General features: G+C 35.6%; 1 protein-coding gene across 1 annotated transcript; it reads right to left on the reverse strand.

Moving 5' to 3' along the window:
- Nucleotides 1-13,545: 13,545 nt before the first annotated feature.
- LOC145001811 (uncharacterized) lies at nucleotides 13,546-14,972 on the reverse strand. Its single transcript, XM_078961157.1, has one exon. The coding sequence runs from the start codon at nucleotides 14,592-14,594 to the stop codon at nucleotides 13,656-13,658; it is 939 nt and encodes a 312-aa protein (XP_078817283.1). The 5' UTR covers nucleotides 14,595-14,972; the 3' UTR covers nucleotides 13,546-13,655.
- Between the last annotated feature and the right edge of the window lie 4,916 nt (nucleotides 14,973-19,888).

Here is a 19,888-nt window from a genome sequence, read left to right on the forward strand (position 1 = left end):
CGGGGGTTGGGTTGAGGCGAGTCCTGCTTTGTGTTGTAGGCCAGCATACCCAGGGCGGACCGGATATCCCGAAGGCCCAACGAGCGGTGCGGATAGGCTGAAGACCCCAAGAGGGCAGACCAGACGTGCCGAGGCTCGGAGAATGGATGAAAGACCCCAACTTTCGTATTTTTGAAAGACCCAAACTTTCATATTTCACATTATCATTACTCCAAAACATGCTATTTGCATATTCATAAAAGCAATATTTTACATTGATATAAACGATTTACAAACTATTGGATACAAACCTTCTATTACAAAGTGTTATATATATTACATAACTACCTAGGATATTGTAATTTATACAAACATAAAAAGTAGTATAAAAGTACTATTACAAACTATTATACATCTTTCAATAGTATGTAAACATACTATTTATTTATCACCTGCAATTGTTAAACATTGATAGGGTGAGCGGTGACGCTTAGTGAGTTCAAAAATAGATACAATATAATGCTATTCCATATATATATACTTCAATGTGGCAAGGCAAAGAGGAACAAGAAGATGTATGTGAGATCATGTAACAAGCATTCATATCAATCAAAGACATTATTCAAAGATATTCTTTTCAATTCTTGATATACATCAATAAAGCTTTGGCCCAATTGGCATAGAAGACATGCAATTTCTGATTAACATCTTGTTAGATTTCAGGCTTATAGTCCTGTCTAACCATATGCCAATGCCATAGAATAGAAGTAATTCTCTTATGGAGACATGCTCTACATGGCCAGAGGCTACGTACCAGTACCAATGTGAATCTAAGTCCTTTCACTGATCACATGGTCAAAGGTATTACAATTGCTATAAACATAGCGAATAACACGAGAAAATAACTCAGAATGATAATATTGAAAAGAACATAGCACATATAACACATAACATACAATTGTTCCTATATATTAAACTCACCTTAAGTTAACCGGGGGTTAAAATAGTAATTTGGACAACACTTCAGCTTTAAATATGCCTTTCTATGTTGAAAACCAGGAGTTTGTTTGAAAACCGGGCTCTGCGAAGGTAGGGCTTCAAAACCGAAAAGTTAAAATTTTCCGGGCTTCTCGGGGGTCTCGGGACGTGTTGCGGGCTTTAAAAATGATACTGGGGCTTCGGGAAAAGTCAAAATAGTGAATATATGGATTTAGGGGTGAAAAATGGAAATTTTCTCATTTTAGCCGGGAGGGTTCGCACCCTCCAATCTATAGGTGAGGGTTCGGCCGAGAAGGTGACTCAGCGAGGACACGCGGCGGATGCGCAGTGCTCCAGCGAGGCTCGGACGGAAGGGTGACGGTGGCATCAACAGCGAGGGGCAGGTGCGAAACGCGCGTCGGAAGACTACTGGTCGCGACATCGGCCGAATCCGGAAGCAACACACGTCAGACATGCGAGGAACCGACGCTCTGGGCGAACCAAATCGTGACACGTGTCGGACACGAGGCGAGATCTTGCGAGGCTAGTACTATTGATGCGAATTTCTTGGAAAATGTGCCCCAAACTTCTAAAATCCATAACTTTCGCATACGAGCTCCATTTTTGACATTATTTATATGCACGCGTAGCTAAAATTACGCTCTACAACTTTCGTTTAGACTTCATCGGCTAACTTTAAATTTAATTTTAATATTATTATTTTTAACAGACTGGGACAGGAAAATCCATTAAAAATTCATAACTTCTTCATCCGACATCCGTTTTTGTCAGACTTTTTACCGTTGTAATACATATGAAGAGACCTTCGATTCTCGTTTAGGATGTATTGGTAAAATATCGCTCGATCTAAAATTCGAGTTTTTAGCTGTCTACTGCTAAGTTGAAACTTTGAAAAATCATAACTTTCTCATACGAAGTCAGATTTTAGCGTTCTTTTTATCGAATTTCTCGGTTTAACGAATACTACGACTTTCATTTAGATTACTAAGGCTAAAAAGTAGTTTATAAAAAACTCACTTTTTACGTCATTCGGCGCCGTGCCGGTTTTGTCGCGGATCTTCGGTTGATCATAACTTCTTCGTTATAACTCGGATTTTGACGAGGTTTTCGCCTACAAATTTCTAACGAGATTCTCTACAACATCAAATAATAAAATTTTACTTATTTAAAATTTCATATTTTCGCTAAATTTCACTATTTGGTTTTTAATTGGAATCTCATAAGACTTCCAATATTTTCTGAGTGATTCTAAACATAGTTTTACTTTATTTCTACTAAAAACCATCTGTTAGAACTGAACACTGAATTTTACGTAATATTTCACAATTTTATTCATTACAAAACACGATTTTAAAACGTGTATGTTACAAATACCTCCTCCTTTTGAAGATTTCATCCCCGAAATTACATTGATTAAAATAAATGGGGATATTTTGCTTTTTATCTCATTCTTATTCTCCCAAGTATAGTTTGGGCCACGATGGTGTTTCCATTTGACAAGCACCAATTGTACTTCTTTATTGCGTAGCTTAGTTGTTCTTTCATTCACGATTTCATCAGGATCTTCTACATATCTTAACTTATTATCCAATTTCACTTCGGATAATGGAGCGGTCTCATCGTAGATGCTCAAGCATTTGCGCAGATAACTTACATGAAACACATCATGAATACCCACCAAATCTTCAGGCAATTCTAAGCGGTAAGCTTGCTTGCCAATTCTCCGGATGATTTTGAAAGGACCAACAAATCTAGGACTCAACTTTCCTTTCTTCCCAAATCGCATAAGGCCTTTCCATGGGGATACCTTCAGCATCACGAAATCACCCACTTGAAATTCTATAGGTCATCTTCTCTTTTCCATATAGGACTTCTTTCGATCCTGGGCTGCTTTCATTCTTTCTCGTACGATTTGAATCTTGTCGGTGGTGTCTTGAATCATTTCAGGGCCTCCAAGGATCTTCTGTCCTACATCACGCCAACATAATGGCGTACGACATTTGCGACCATATAATGCTTCATATGGTGGCATTTTGATTGAAGTGTGGTAATTGTTATTATACGAAAATTCGACAAGCGGTAAGTATTTATCCCAGTTACCACCGAACTCAAAAACACATGCACGAAGCATATCTTCTACTGTCTGGATTGTTCTCTCTGTCTGACCATCTGTCTGAGGATGATAAGCGGTACTGAGAGCGACTCGAGATCCTAATTCGCGTTGAATACTCGCCCAAAATTGAGAAGTGAAGCGAGTATCGCGATCGGAAATGATCTTTAGTGGCACACCATGTCTTGCAATAATTTCATCCAAGTATACCTGTGCGTATTTCTCCATTGGAGCCGTTTCACGCATAGCGAGAAAATGTGCACTCTTAGTCAGATGGTCGATGATTACCTAAATTCTACCATTCTTTCTAGCAGTCTTTGGGAATTTGGTAATAAAATCCATGGACAGCTCTTCCCACTTCCATACAGGAATACTAAGGCTTTTTGGAGTTCCGTAAGGCTTTTGGTGTTCTGTTTTGACTTGTAAGCATACTAAGCATTCCTGTACATATCTTCCAATGTTTCTCTTTAATCCAGGCCACCAATAATCAGCTCTTACATCATAGTACATTTTACTTGTGCTAGGATGTATTGATAGCTTAGATTTATGAGCTTCATCTAAAATCTTTTGTCTTAAACCACCAATCTTTGGAATCCATAGCCGATTCTTAAATACTTTTAATCCTCGTGGATCGTCAAGTAACACATCAACATAATGTATCATTCCTTCCTTCTTTACATTTTCTGTCTTTAAGGCTTCAACTTGCCACTTCTCTAGTTCATCAAGAATGGTGAACTTCACCGTAGTGTGAGTAATAGTATAACACATACTATTACGATAAACTTTCCTGCTAAGTGCATCTGCAACCACATTAGCCTTTCCAGGATGGTACAGGATTTCGCAATCATAGTCCTTGATTAGCTCCATGGCTCGTTGTTGTCTCATATTCAGAGTTTGCTGACTAAATATATACTTGAGACTCTTGTGGTCGGTGAATAATTGGCATTTCGTACCAAAAAGGTAACGTCTCCAAAGTTTTAGGGAAAATACTACTGCAGCGAGTTCAAGATCATGGGTGGGATAATTCTTTTCATAATCTTTCATTTGTCTTGAGGCATAGGCTATTACTTTACCACGCTGCATCAACACACAAATGAGTCCCAATCTTGAAGCATCGTTATATATGGAGAAATCATCATCACCTTCTGGGAGTGATAAGATGGGAGCATGAGTTAAAAGATCTTTTAGAGTTGAGAAAGATTTTTCTTGATCTTCACCCCATTCGAACTTCACTTCCTTCCGTGTAAGGCTTGTGAGGGGTACGGCTATACGAGAAAAGTCTTTAATGAATCTCCGGTAATATCCTGCGAGACCTAAGAAACTACGAATTTCAGAAGCATTACAAGCCACTTCCCAATTTTGAATGGCTTCGATTTTGATGGGATCTACAGATACACCATTACTGGAAATAATATGGCCGAGAAATTGAACTTGACGGAGCCAAAATTCACATTTTGAGAATTTAGCATAAAGTTTCTCCTTTCGAAGGAGTTCTAGGATTTCACGAATATGAATGGCATGATCGGCTTCAGACTTGGAATAGATTACAATATCGTCAATGAATACGATGACAGACTTATCGAGCATTAGGCGGCACACTCGATTCATCATATCCATGAATACGGTAGGAGCATTTGTCAAACCGAATGGCATGACAAGGAATTCGAAATGCCCATAACGAGTACGGAAAGCAGTCTTCGGTACATCTTGCTCTTGTATTTTCAACTGATGATAGCCAGATCTCAAATCAATTTTTGAGAAATAGCTAACACCCTGAAGTTGATCGAATAAATCATCGATGCGAGGTAGTGGGTACTTGTTCTTGATAGTCACCTTATTCAGCTCACGATAATCAATGCACATTCGCATCGATCTGTCCTTCTTTTTGACAAACAATACTGGAGCACCCCAGGGAGAGGTACTCGGTCGAATAAAGCCTTTGTCAAGTAATTCCTGCAGTTGGATCATCATTTCTTTCATCTCGACTGGTGCAAGACGATAAGCAGTCTTTGCGATCGGAGCAGCACTGGGCACAAGTCAATTCGGAATTCTACTTGTCTGTCCGGAGAAAGTCCAAGCAGATCATCGGGGAAAACATCGGGATATTCGTTAACAATGGGAATATCATTTACAGTTTTATTCTCCTTTCTTGAGATGTCAACTGTATAGGCCAGATAGATAGGACAACCTTTCGATATGAATTTACGAGCTTTGAGGAAAGAGATTATTTTTAAGTTTCTTTGTTCACCATAGACATGAATAGGATCTTCCCCTTCAATAGGAATGCGTACCATCTTTTCGTAACACAAAAGTTCTGCATGGTTCTTTGATAACCAATCCATGCCGAGAACAATATCGAAATTGGGAAAGGAGATAAGGATTAGGTTAGCAAGAAAATTATAGCCTTCAATTTCTATGACACAATCCCTATAGATTTTATCAGCAAGTAATGATATACTTCCTGCAGTAATGGTTGCGCAAGTGCATAGAAAATAGTTTGAAAAGAATGCGCAAATTCATAAGATACGAAAGAATCTGAAGCACCAGAATCAACTAAGATGTGAGCAGGTCTAGAGTTGACAAGAAATGTACCCGTCACAACATTTGGGTCCTCACGTGGTTCCTCTGCGGTAATCTGGAATGCACGACCCTTAGCTTTTGGCACCTCCTCCTTTTTAGCTGGACTACTCTTTGGTTGTTGGACAGGGACTTGAGTTCTCGCTGGTTGTTGAACAGAAGCTTGACTTCCCGTCACTTGGCTAGTAAGAGTAGGGCAAAAACGCTTCTTGTGGCCAGTAATACCACATGCATAACAAGTCACATCCTTCCCTGGGCAAGCTGGCTTGATATGACCTGTTTCTCCACACCCATAACAGACAATGGATTCTTTGTCTATTTTGCATTGACCCGGATGATTCCTTCCACAAACGTGACATGATGGTGATTGAATAGAAAAAGATTGTGCCCTACCACGGCCACGAAAAGCACTCTGAGATTGTGCTTGCTTGCTAGGATCAGTTCGAATAGATTGAGCTGGTGGAATAGTGGAAGCAGGAGTAGTTCTTTCAGTACATGGATGCTTTGGAATAGTAAGAGTAGCACCACATATTTCTAAGTCATGCTCACGCCTTCGAGCATACTCAACGGCTTTATCAAATGACAAAACATCCCGGTTGACAACGAAATCATGGATTTCGTGTTGTAGTCCTTCAATGAATAACTGAATTTTCTCGTCTTCAGTTGGAATATACTTCGTAGCAAACCTTGCTCTTTGATTAAATTGAGTTTCATACTCATTCACAGTCATTCCTCCTTGTTTAAGCTCGAGGAATTCCTTCTCCAAACTTCTCCTCATATCTAGAGGACAATACTTTTCTAGCACACGAGTCTTGAACAATTCCCAAGATAAGTTCTCCTGGTCACATCCATCCAGAGCTTCATATGTTGCTTCCCACCAGACTAAAGCTTCTCCAATGAGCATTGCAGAAGCATAAATAGCCTTGTCTTCATCATCCACATGATAAACACGAAATACTTTCTCGATGTTCTGAATCCAAGTTAGAATGATTATAGGATTAAGGACACCAGAAAACTGTGTAGCACCACTACTCTTGAAATCTTTGAACGAGGGACGCTTCAATTTCCCGCTTCAAGATTCTCCAGTGACTTTCTCTTTTCCTTTATCATCATTCTTTTTGTGTTCTTCGAGAGTTTGTCTAATAACACCGGTAAGTTTACCTAAAAGTCACTCCTCACGAGGAGATATTGGAGTATTCACTTCCTCGGGTTGAGGATCTCCACCAACATTAGGGGTATGGCTACTTACTTGTTCAGCCATTGATCTGAAATACGGAGTAAGATAGTATTTTAGAATATTAGGGTTTACTACTACCTAATACTTTTACTTATATATTTCCTATGGTTTGTATCCCTATACTTACAATGATTAAGTTCATATATTGAACTTCTTATAGTTTAAGTCTAAATACCAATCCATGGAATTTAGTTCGCTTAAACTACTGCTCTGATACCATGGTTGAAAGACCCCAACTTTCGTATTTTTGAAAGACCCAAACTTTCATATTTCACATTATCATTACTCCAAAACATGCTATTTGCATATTCATAAAAGCAATATGTTACATTGATATAAAGGATTTACAAACTATTGGATACAAACCTTCTATTATAAAGTGTTATATATATTACATAACTACCTAGGATATTGTAATTTATACAAACATAAAAAGTAGTACAAAAGTACTATTACAAACTATTATACATCTTTCAATAGTATGTAAACATACTATTTATTTATCACCTGCAATTGTTAAACATTGATAGGGTGAGCGGTGACGCTTAGTGAGTTCAAAAATAGATACAATATAATGTTATGCCATATATATATATACTTCAATGTGGCAAGGAAAAGAGGAACAAGAGGATGTATGTGAGATCATGTAACAAGCGTTCATATCAATCAAAGACATTATTCAAAGATATTCTTTTCAATTCTTGATATACATCATAAAGCTTTGGCCCAATTGGCATAGAAGACATGCAATTTCTGATTAACATCTTGTTAGATTTCAGGCTTATAGTCCTGTCTAACCATATGCCAATGCCATAGAATAGAAGTAATTCTCTTATGGAGACATGCTCTACATGGCCAGAGGCTACGTACCAGTACCAATGTGAATCTAAGTCCTTTCACTGATCACATGGTCAAAGGTATTACAATTGCTATAAACATAGCGAATAACACGAGAAAATAACTCAGAATGATAATATTGAAAAGCACATAGCACATATAACACATAACATACAATTGTTCCTATATATTAAACTCACCTTAAGTTAACCGGGGGTTAAAATAGTAATTTGGACAACACTTCAGCTTTAAATATGCCTTTCTATGTTGAAAACCAGGAGTTTGTTTGAAAACCGGGCTCTGCGAAGGTAGGGCTTCAAAACCGAAAAGTTAAAATTTTCCGGGCTTCTCGGGGGTCTCGGGACGTGTTTCGGGCTTTAAAAATGATACCAGGGCTTCGGGAAAAGTCAAAATAGTGAATATATGGATTTAGGGGTGAAAAATGGAAATTTTCTCATTTTAGCCGGGAGGGTTCGCACCCTCCAATCTATAGGCGAGGGTACGACCGAGAAGGTGACTCAGCGAGGACACGCGGCGGATGCACAAGGCTCCAGCGAGGCTCGGACGGAAGGGTGACGGAGCTGCTTGCGAAGCAGCTCGGTGGCATCATCAGCGAGGGGCAGGTGCGAAACGCGCGTCGGAAGACTACTGGTCGCGACATCGGCCGAATCCGGAAGCAGCACGCGTCAGACATGCGAGGAACCGACGCTCTGGGCGAACCGAATCGTGACGCGTGTCGGACACGAGGCGAGATCTCGCGAGGCTAGTACTATTCATGCGAATTTCTCAGAAAATGTGCCCCAAACTTCTAAAATCCATAACTTTCGCATACGAGCTCCGTTTTTGGACGTTCTTTATATGCACGCGTAGCTAAAATTACGCTCTACAACTTTCATTTAGATTTCATTGGCTAATTTTGAGTTTAATTTTAATATTATTATTTTTAACAGACCGGAACAAGAAAATCCGTTAAAATTTCATAACTTCTTCATCCGACATCCGTTTTCGTCAGACTTTTTACCATTGTAATACATATGAAGAGACCTTCGATTCTCGTTTAGGATGTATCGGTAAAATATCGCTCGATCTAAAATTCGAGTTTTTAGCTGTCTACTACTAAGTTGAAACTTTGAAAAATCAGAACTTCCTCATACGAAGTAAGATTTTAGCGTTTTTTTATCGAATTTCTCGGTTTAACGAATACTACGACTTTCATTTAAATTACTAAGGCTAAAAAGTAGTTTATCAAAAACTCACTTTTTACGTCATTCGGCGCCGTGCCGGTTTTGTCGCGGATCTTCGGTTGATCATAACTTCTTCGTTATAACTCGGATTTTGACGAGGTTTTCGCCTACAAATTTCTAACGAGATTCTCTACAACATCAAATAATAAAATTTTACTTATTTAAAATTTCATATTTTCGCTAAATTTCACTATTTGGTTTTTAATTTGAATCTCATAAGACTTCCAATATTTTCTGAGTGATTCTAAACATAGTTTTACTTTATTTCTACTAAAAACCATCTGTTAGAACTGAACAATGAATTTTACGTAATATTTCACAATTTTATTCATTACAAAACACGATTTTAAAACGTGTATGTTACAGTCGACCAGGCCGACTGAAGGCCCGGTGTGGGCGGGCCAGTCATACTGTAGACTCAGAGACTGGACCAGGTGGATTTAAGGACTGGTACGGACGGACCAATCACACTATAGACTCGATGTACATGGCTAGACTCGGAGGGTGGACCAGGTGTACTGAAGCCCCGGTGCGGGCGGACCAGTAAAACAGTAGACCCGATGTGCATGGTTGTTCTATTTGTGATATGATATTAGTATGTTTATGTGTGGTTGGTATTTTTGGGGTAACTCACTAAGCTTTCGTGCTTACAGTTCAATGTATTGTTTCAGGTACTTCAGGAGATCGTGGCAAGGCGAAGGTGTAATTATACCGCTCCTCATGTTTTATGATTTATGTGATATGGTTCTGGGGAATACTCTGATGTTTAAACTATTTTGAAAACAAATGTATGAACTTAATGGTATTTGAGTGAATTAAAATGTTTTAAATTGGCTCGAATTTTATGGGTGTTACAATGTACGGATCCGAAGGCCTACAAGCTCACATGAAAATTACTCAGTATGTACCATCACATTTGATGGTTGGTCAAATGAGAAGACATTATAGCCAACAGAGTCATATTTGAAGATAGCCTTGTTGATCCACTCCCTAAGTCAATGCTATGACCAATTCTGACGGTCAGACAAAGTCAAGTAACATTAGTTTTGCAAAAGAATTAGCTTGAGCACACTTACTTTAGTTTGATTTAAATTTGAGAAGTTAAGTAATATATGCCTTAATTTCAATTGAAAATTATTAAGTGGGGATCTTAATATATGATGAAGATCCATCATTTCAATTAGCATATTAAAGTGTTGTTATTTTACATGTTTGGAATCCACTTTCCAAATTTTAATTTACTCAAACCTACATAATCGATCATGCTTATGGAAGGAAGTAGTGATTTAATACTATCATAAGATCATTGGTTGATTGTCGATAGAGTTTGGAAATAGCATGGAGATTGGCCAAACACGTGTGAGTAATTGATATGTATTTAACTATTAGAACAACCCGCACTTAGAAATTACTTCATGGATCAAATCATGAGTAATTCTAATATGATAATATCTATTATTCTTCAAACTGAGATTTGTAAATGGTGTTTTACCTTACAAATATGTTGGGGATTCCTCTGCTCCAATACTATCCAAAACTGGTCGTAATAAAGGGTATCTCCACGTATGAGTTGGTGAGCTGACAAAAACTATGTAGTCAATGTTTGTTTGTTCCTTCTGTCTTAACAGGAGAAGTGATATCTATCGATTGTTAGGTGACTTGGTGTTGACATCTAAAGTGTTTGGTCGAGCGTTGACTGAAATTGATTTGTTCAATTTAGTATTATGATTTATTCGTGACAAATCTTTATCGGGAAGCATAATTTTAAACATTAGCATTTACCTTTATCCATGTCTCGGGTTCATAAATATATCTAGAACAAAATAATAACTAATTACTTATCTAAGGTTTAAAATTATGATTAATTCAGAGTTCGGTAGTATCATTGGATGAATAATTCCATATTGATAATTTGAGAACTATTTAACGTGATATATTTTATGACTTTTCCAAGTGAGAGGGTGTTGAAAGAGTGTTCATGGTTATTAACTAAATAGTAATATTTCTAAATAGTAACATGATCATTTTGGGTGCCTCCCATGGAAAATGAGAAATTAAAAAAAAATTATAATTAAGAAGAAAATTAGTTTATTAATTTATTATGTTTAATAAATTAATTGGTGATTAATTAATTCTAAGGTTTGATTATTAACTAGTTAAGTGATTGAATAATTAGAATGTTTCAAAATACATAAGGGAATTTGAAATTTATCTCAATCCCACATGTTATGGGAAATAAAATTTGAAATTCACTCCATGTGATGTGGGATGGGTGATGAAACTTGGATAAGGAGCCAAGGCTATAAAAAGATGCTAAGGATTTCATTCTTCTTTGTTCATTGACTTGATTTTTTCCTAATTTCTTGCTTTCTCTCCTCATGGCAAGACTTCCAAAGCTTTTTAGGATTTGTAAGATCATCCACTCTTTTAGATTTTTTAGTTATATCTTTAAAGTATTGGGTGTCATTCCACTAGAGGGATTCTGGATTGGATCTGCTCATCCAACCGACATGGTTATATCAAGAAGATCAAGAAGGATGAAGGGTTCAAGAAGAACAAGATCAAGCTACAAAGTAGGCTAGTAATTATGTATTTCTTTGTATATTAATAGTTTTAAAAGTAATTTTCTATAATTAGTAAAACATAAATTCTGAGGTTGCAGATATGCATAGGATAGTTTGATTATTTTGATGTGCAAATCTAGTGTGTATAGATGTATTAAAACCCATTGACATCATCTTCATATGCTTTTAAAACAACCTACAACTCATTTAACGATTAAGAATTGACATTCTCATGGATTTTCACAAAAATAAAATGTACTTCCATTCTTTCTAGAGTAATCCGATAAATTTTTTGTTCATTTCATGTTGATTCCGAATAATCTCATACTTTTCAAGTTTATAAATGAATACACAATACCTTTTATAGACTTCACACAACGTTTCATCACCTTTTTTATTGAAATTCACAAATGATATTTGTCACCATGATCTCCTTATTTTTAGTGCCTTCATACAATTCTTTGTAAGTAAGAAACACATTGTTTGAGCCGTTTTGTGCTCTTTCAAACGAACCATAATATATGAAGAATTATATATCTTAATTCCCTCAAACACTTCTTATCATTTGAATTTTCTTCTTGTTTGCAATAGTAGTAGGTTCAATAGTTTTTCAACTAAAACGACCTTTAACATATGGACTAAATAATCCTTTTTGATTGTGTGCCAAACACCTATATCTATACTATAAAGATAGTCTTCCATGCGTTCACACCAATCTTTATATTAATATGGAAAAAGAAGTGGTGCACGAGTATTTGAGATTTATTTATTTATTTATTTATTTTTTTGTGTAATTGAGAATAGCTTGACTGTTGAGATTGGATACAAATGATTAACAACAATGATTTAATTAAAAATTATAATGAAAATTGATTAGGAAGAAACAAATATAATATTGACTCAAACCATATCAAAACACTACAAAACGAAATTTAAATTCAGACGATTGGATGATTTCTACTCTAATAACAATTATTTTTCTATAACAATCCATGACAAATCTTACGAGCGTAACCAAAATTCAACAAATCAAAACAAATATAATAGTTTGTGCCCTTTCATTGAATATTAATAAATCTCTTTGAAACCAGAATAAAAAAGACTTTGTACTTAAACATTATATACAAACATCTATTTGTAGGACGAATAAACATATGGTATGTTTTACGCAACGAATTATGATCACTTAAGACAAGTCTACTTGAAAGACTAACAAACAACTCGGACTGACATACACCATGAATTAGGAGCATAACAGCATTCGTAAGTATCATTCCATAGATATAACATATGGAACTCAAAGCACCTATTATAAATACAAGATACCGCACTAATATATCTCTTGTTGCAACAAATTTCGAACTCAACAGGTGTCAACATGAGTCCCTAATCTTCAGTTGTGAACTTGATTACTATTATGGGTGTAAACGGGGCAAGTCGAACACGAGCTTGACCTGGTTCAGCCTGGACTCATTTAAGTCATATGAGGCTCGAGCTCGAGGTCGAGCTTGGTTCGATTCGAGCTCCCTTGTATTGAGCTCGGTCCGGGCTCGTAAAGAATTATACAAGCTTAGCTCGGGCTTGTGCCTGACTCGTTTTTTGCTAACATGCCTAAATAAGCTTAAGTTCGGTTCAAACTCATTAAGAAGCTCATTTACTAATAAATCCCAAATTACCCAAATATTTTTTATTTTAATATATAAAAATAATAATAATTTATATTATATATAGACTCATTTACGTTTGCGTGCCTAATCCAGCTTAGTGACATAGGCTCAAGCTTGAGCTGGTTTAATACCCAAGCTTAATACTAAGCTCAAGCTTGGTTCGGACTCGATTAAAATCAGTTTTGAATTGAGTTTTCAACGACCCGATCTCGAGTATCTTGACTTCTTTGCATCCTTAATGACTATGTTAATTTTAGGAGTACCCTTAATTTAATGGATTGGTAGAATGTAAACTATAAATAATGCATACATATAAAATAGGTTCCTCAAATAAATTATTGTGGTCTCTATAAATTGTATGTAAATTGTAGTGAAATATATAGAAGCTATTTTTATCAAAACTCACCAATTATGAGTTTCTTTTCATCACTTTATATTTATCTACAATTCCATGTCGAGAGGAGCAAAAGATTTCTCCATTTGAAGAAAGCTATGTGATTCGTCGACTTTGCTTGTTTTACTTTGAGTCTCAATGTCTTCATCTGCGTGTTCTTCATCGTACCTTACTAGTGATTGGTACTCAACTTGTTTATCGTAGATTTTAGTCATGGCCAAGTAAAGTGAGATAGCAAAAATCGTCACCAAAAGTAGATACCAGCTAAATTGAATATTCACTAACGACTTGGCGCGTTCTACTGCTTCTTCTCCATTGCACCGAACTACATGGTGACCCTGTTCCAGGTTCAAGAAACAACCTTTTGGAATCAAACTTTTAGTCCAAAGCATGAAACCCATAACCATGAGCCAAAGACCCTGGAAGAACATACTAATGGACCTTATGAAACTAACTATGAAGCTTTTCTGGTAGCCAATGGCCATAAGTGTACTAATGAAAGAGATAAGAATTAATATTTGTAGAAGCATATGGTACTGTCCTTGGATACCCATGTTTCCAGTTGAGTGAAGGTGGGTGATGAGGAGTTGGTGCCCAAACGCAATACCTAAAAGCAACTGTGTCAACTCGTATTGCGCTTTGGGTTGAAACTTGTCAAGTAGTATGGCAAAGCCAGCGTAGATTATAAACATCAAAAAAATGAACAAGTGTTCCATGTTCTGCATATGGTTGGAAGGAATGGTGCCATCTGTGTCAAACGGATGGTGATGATCTGGTAAAACAAATATCTCCATAACAATGGCCAGAGAACAACTTACCATGATGTAGTAAAGTTCCAAATACCTTATCCTTGTGGTGGGCACCCATGGGGAGAAATGGAAGGCTTTGGGGTTTTGAACATGGAGTTTGATATGGTTAACAAGGTGCCATAATCCGACGAAAAGAAAAACAGACCCTGGTGCAACATGTCCAACCAAAGTGCCCATGTGTTAGTTTGTGTGAGTGCTAGGTTGTGTGTGAGTGCTAGGTTGTGTGTGTGTGTGTGTGAGAGAGAGATAGAGAGAGAGAGAGAGAGAGAGAGAGAGAGAGAGAGAGAGAGAGAGAGAGAGAGAGAGAGAGTAAAAAACAACAATAAAAGACTAATGAAAATTGTGATCGAAGAAAGGGAGTTTAAAGGGGATTGAAGGCCACGACACTTCCTAAGGGGTTTTCTAAATCGTTTTTAGGAAAAGAAAAGACTAATGAAAATTGTCATGGAAGAAAGGGAGTTTAAAGGGGATTGAAGGCCACGAGACTTTAAGGGGTTTTCTTTTACTGTTCGTATATGGATGTTTGATTTCAGTTTGAATAAGATTGGAAGCTTTGGGCTACTTGAAGAGAATACCTTATTTGGAGGCATAGTAATAATAAGATAACGGATCACTAATAAACCTTTTGCTCTAAATTGTTGAACATTTTTTTCTAACGGCTAGACTATTGTTAGAACAGCAAGAAGCTAGAGTTACAAACTTTTTTTTAACGGCTAGACTTTTTATTATTAGAACACCAAGAGGCTAGAGTTACAAGTAAGACTAATACGGTATTAGCCAAAGATTCCCATATCTATTCCCTACACTATCTATCTTAGAAATGTTATAGGCAACATTAATTTTTAAAACAAAACAGCCTTCTTACTAGTTTAGTAGTTTATGCAACCATCTTCAATTTGTTACAAATTTATACATGTCGTAATTTCGCAATGTTTTGTTTAAAACCAGAAACATGATTACTTAAATTGACAAAAAAACTCAATGCATTCTTTATTTAGGCATAAACGGATAACCTTATTGAATCTGATGCCATTAATTACATAATTATTCATTTACATGTTATTAGACGATATGGTGTAGGATACATGATAATTTTAGATTGAAACTCGGTAAGAATAAAAAGAGTCTTCGTGAAAAATAATTTTAGTGGTGGATTGGTGGTCGAGAATTTGGAAGAATGTTAACTATCTTATCATGTGAAAGACGTGATGCCAAAAAGAAGGATACGTGGAAAAGTATGGTAGAAGAGTTCTATTAAATTCTTAGTGAGCAACTCATACTACTCCAGGTCCTTATAGAGTTTTTATTTATTTATTTAATTTTTTTTTTTTGGAAATCGAGTAAATTAACTATTTTTTGTGTTTTTTTTAAAAAGAGTAACTCATTTAAAGTATTTTTCCAAAATAATCATTTTCTCCGGATTGTGATGTTTCGGAAACAATTTGGGACTCGTTTTCTTGTGGGTCGGCCCATTACATTTCCTCCAGGATGGACCGTTCCGGAAACAATTACGGAATACCCGTACATATTCTAGATCTCACACTCAGAATTCAAATCCGGAATATATAATGAAAAAATCTAGATATCGACTTCATTCTGGATCCCACTCCGATTTTACGAATTCGATCTCCGACACGTGATTTCGCTTCCGATTTGGACTCTCCAATTTTGATTCAGATCACCACCACACCACTCCGACTCTCTAATACTGATTCTGATCTCCGACACGCCACTCAGATATGGAAGATGATAACTATGATCTAGATGTCTTAACGGTAAGTTATTTACTCCAACTTAAAATTTATGTTTATCCTCCAGAATGAATTGACAACGTTCCGGAGTTACAATAGATGATGTCATTCTATTAGGACGAACCCAAACCTAGTTTAGTTGTTTGTATTATGTGATCGATATCTAGTGTTCGGAAACTTAAAATTACATTCTGGAATGCTTCGGAATGCGATGAACAGGTTCGGAACGTGAAGAACATGTTTGGAACACTAAGAACAAGTCTAGAATATTGGAAAGTTTTCATTTCGGGGTTGGTTTGTATCATCTTTTTCATTGCATCACAACAAGGTATTTGACTCATCCATTTCACTGTCTTGTAAACCCAAAATCAGCATGAAAATTCGGCATGCGAGACTATGTTCCAAAATTTATGTCTTGGGAGGTGATAAGACATTCCTAATGTACATTGGGATTGTTTGCTTCTACATTATGTCTTTTGCTATGAAGTTATCACAGACCCATGGAGCAAAGTAGTTGAAATTGTTTTTGAGATTGGGGTTTACGAGATATCTTTTGGGAAGAACAAAATTTTTCTTGTCACCGACTTTCGTTTTGGAGATTATTGTCCTACGTTTTTTTCCAGCACTGCCTTCCGTTCCCGTGTGCATCCTATGGTCGCGAGAAATGTCACCATCAAATTAGAAGATGTGAAGAATGTGTTTGAGCATTCAATTAATGACTTATCAAACGAGGATGTGGTTTATATATGTCTCTCTTATTGCCACGCCCTACTAAAGCGGAAACACAGGACGCGATAGTACAAAGGGTTTCATAGAAAAAGTTAAAAGACAACACCAACCATAGTATTAAAAAGCATTATAAAATTTTCAATGAGTTTGAACATCTTTTTAAAGTAAATTACAATGTATTTGAAAGACAACACATGCAAATGCTCTTACAAGTGTTGTGTCTCTATGTGTCTCTTATTAGATGATTCCTGAGAAAGCATTTAAAACAAGCGTCAACTATAAAAATAGTTGGTGAGTACTCATATGTTAAAAATAATATTAGTTTAATGAAATGTAATCAAAGTTTTGATAGAAGTTTCCATAAATAAAGTACATTGTTAAAATGAATAAATAAGTTCGCATAAACAAAGTTTATTGTCATCATGATGAATAAAGTATGTTGCCCAAATGAGGTGTAACGTTCATAATCTCATGGGAAATAAAGTTCGTTATTAAAACGAGTAACAAGTTATATTGCTATGATGAGCAAACAAATTCGTTGTCACAAGGAGCAAACAATTTCATTGCTAAAACGAGTATATAAGTTTCTAGTAATAAAAGTTTGTTGCTATAATGAGAAAAAAGTATGTTGCTATAATAAGTAAGCTAGTTTGTATGTATATGAGCAAACAATGAGTTCACAACCAAGCCTATGACTGATGCCTTATCAAGATCTATGTTTATCGTTCCATAGATTATATGGTATCATGAACTCCAGCAATCAGGTGAGTGAGGAGTTGTTAATTTCTAGTAGTGCTATCCATAATGACAATTGGCTCAAAGAGTTAGTCGTTAAAGTAAAGTGTAAGGGAATGGACTTAAGACGATAAGACCTCATGTTTCAAGTTGCATAGACATACCTAGCAAAATATAGCAATCAAGTTTGATACAAATAAATTTAAATACAACGAACAATAAATAGTTTTTCAGACATGCTTTTCACTAGTATAAAAATGACCTACGGTTACACTTTCCGAGAAACGGCCTGTCACACTTTTTATTAAAAGTGTGGCCAAAGGTCATTAACAAAATTTACGAACTGTTTTTGGATACATTTATATTAGTTTGTTATGTCATTGTATAGATAGTCAAAACTTTAACCACACTTAATTATACCAAATGTGACAAATATTAGTCACACTCGAACATTGATGCCATAGGTCACAATCAGCCACAGGTATCGATTAATATTGTCATACTTTTTTTATAAGAGACAATAGATAAACGTATTGTAACATGAGGCAGTTGTATGTGTGTCTATAACCTGGTGCCTTTTTAACAAATAACAGACAAAGTAGCTAAAAGATGATACATATGGTCACATTAAATATTTGTGTGTCCATAGGGCGGTTTAGTACTAGTTGTACTTAGTTAACGCAGGAAAAGAAAACAAGTTAGTATTGGTTGTTAATGGTCATGTACATTTTTTTATGTGTGTCAAAATATGATTAATTGACTTTGAGAAGAAAAAAATATTATGAGTGTAGGTAGCATTTAGCTATGATTACAACTATTATATGTGTCTATATGTAAATATAGTTATAAAAGAACAATAATGTCTTATCGGTATGATTAGGAGTCATACGTTCAATATGTTGTTATAATTATGTAATGTTCATTCTGGTTGTACTATTGCATTTTGCAAGTTTAAAGAATAGTCTTCATAAAATGAAAATTTGTTGTTGTTAAACTAAAATTGTTTTCTGGTTAAGTTATTAAACAATAAAATGACAGTTTTAGACTTTTTGGAAGACTTATAAATTTGACCATTTTCATATTTAATATCATTTGGCAGAATAAAAAATGAACAAAAAGGTCAATCATGTCATTTCAAAAAAGTACATTTTTTTTTGCAATTAATGGGTTGTATAAATTAATGATAAAATTTGAATGGTAGCTTTGTAAAGTTACCTCAACAGAAACAATTTCTGAAAAAATAAAAAATAAAAAAACAAATAACAATATAATTGTATTGAATAAGAGCTATAAGAAAGGACCAAATTGCCCTTTTGTCATCTATTCCTTTAATTGCACTAGATCATACACCATTAAAAAATTAAAAGAATACAAATTTCTTTAACAGAAAAGTATGATAAATAAATGAAAAAACTACAACTTTGTCTAATATTGAATAATGAAAGTACATTGCTATAATATGCAATGACACTAACCCCATTGTTTTGGTAAACTTTACCTTCACGAGCTTTTTATGAAAAGTATATCCATTAATAGCATATACATCGTATTTAATAATGTTCTTATTGAGTCCATGTGAAATCCATCTAATTGCTATGTCATACTTTCTCTACAGACCCATATCTTTCTCTCTACCTTAATAGTAACTAGATTATGAATTTAAGATACAAAGAAATACATAACAAAGAACACTAAATATATGAAAACAATATAACTCCTTTCGTTACCAATGACCAAATGTCTTATTATGTTCTTTCTCTAGTTGTGCCTTTCGTTTAGTAGGTTGTTAATGTTGCAAAAATTCCATGTGTCATCTGTCAATACGTTAATGTTAGTATCATAACAAAAAACACATACATGTAAAAAAGACTTACATGATATACGGGAGTACTTCATTTGTATTTTGCAATACAATGAAATGTGCTTTGCTAAATAGTTCAGCAGAGACTTCTACCGATTTAGCAACTGATAGAGGAGTATCGTCCGTAATAGAACTAATATCTACACCTTTCTGAATTCCACATGTGTTATGATTGTCATGTGGAATACCAATAGTATCCATTTTTGAGGAACTCACTAAAAAACTCAATCATCTCTTCCGCAACATTCTCTTCTGCAATGCATCCTTCTGGTCTATTTTTGTTTCGCACGTGCCCCTTAATAACCTTCATAAACCTTTCAAACGGGTACATCCATCTAAAGAATATTGGACCGGATAATTTTACTTCCCTAGTTGGGTGAACGGTTAAATGAATC

The sequence above is a fragment of the Lactuca saligna genome, chromosome 6, assembly GCF_052625555.1.
Source record: "Lactuca saligna cultivar CGN05327 chromosome 6, ASM5262555v1, whole genome shotgun sequence".
In the NCBI taxonomy this organism is placed as follows: Eukaryota; Viridiplantae; Streptophyta; class Magnoliopsida; order Asterales; family Asteraceae; genus Lactuca; species Lactuca saligna.

What these genes read in the sequence shown, in the direction of transcription:
- LOC145001811 (XM_078961157.1), bottom strand. Translation starts at nt 14,594, where the DNA reads ATGGGCACTTTGGTTGGACATGTTGCACCAGGGTCTGTTTTTCTTTTC.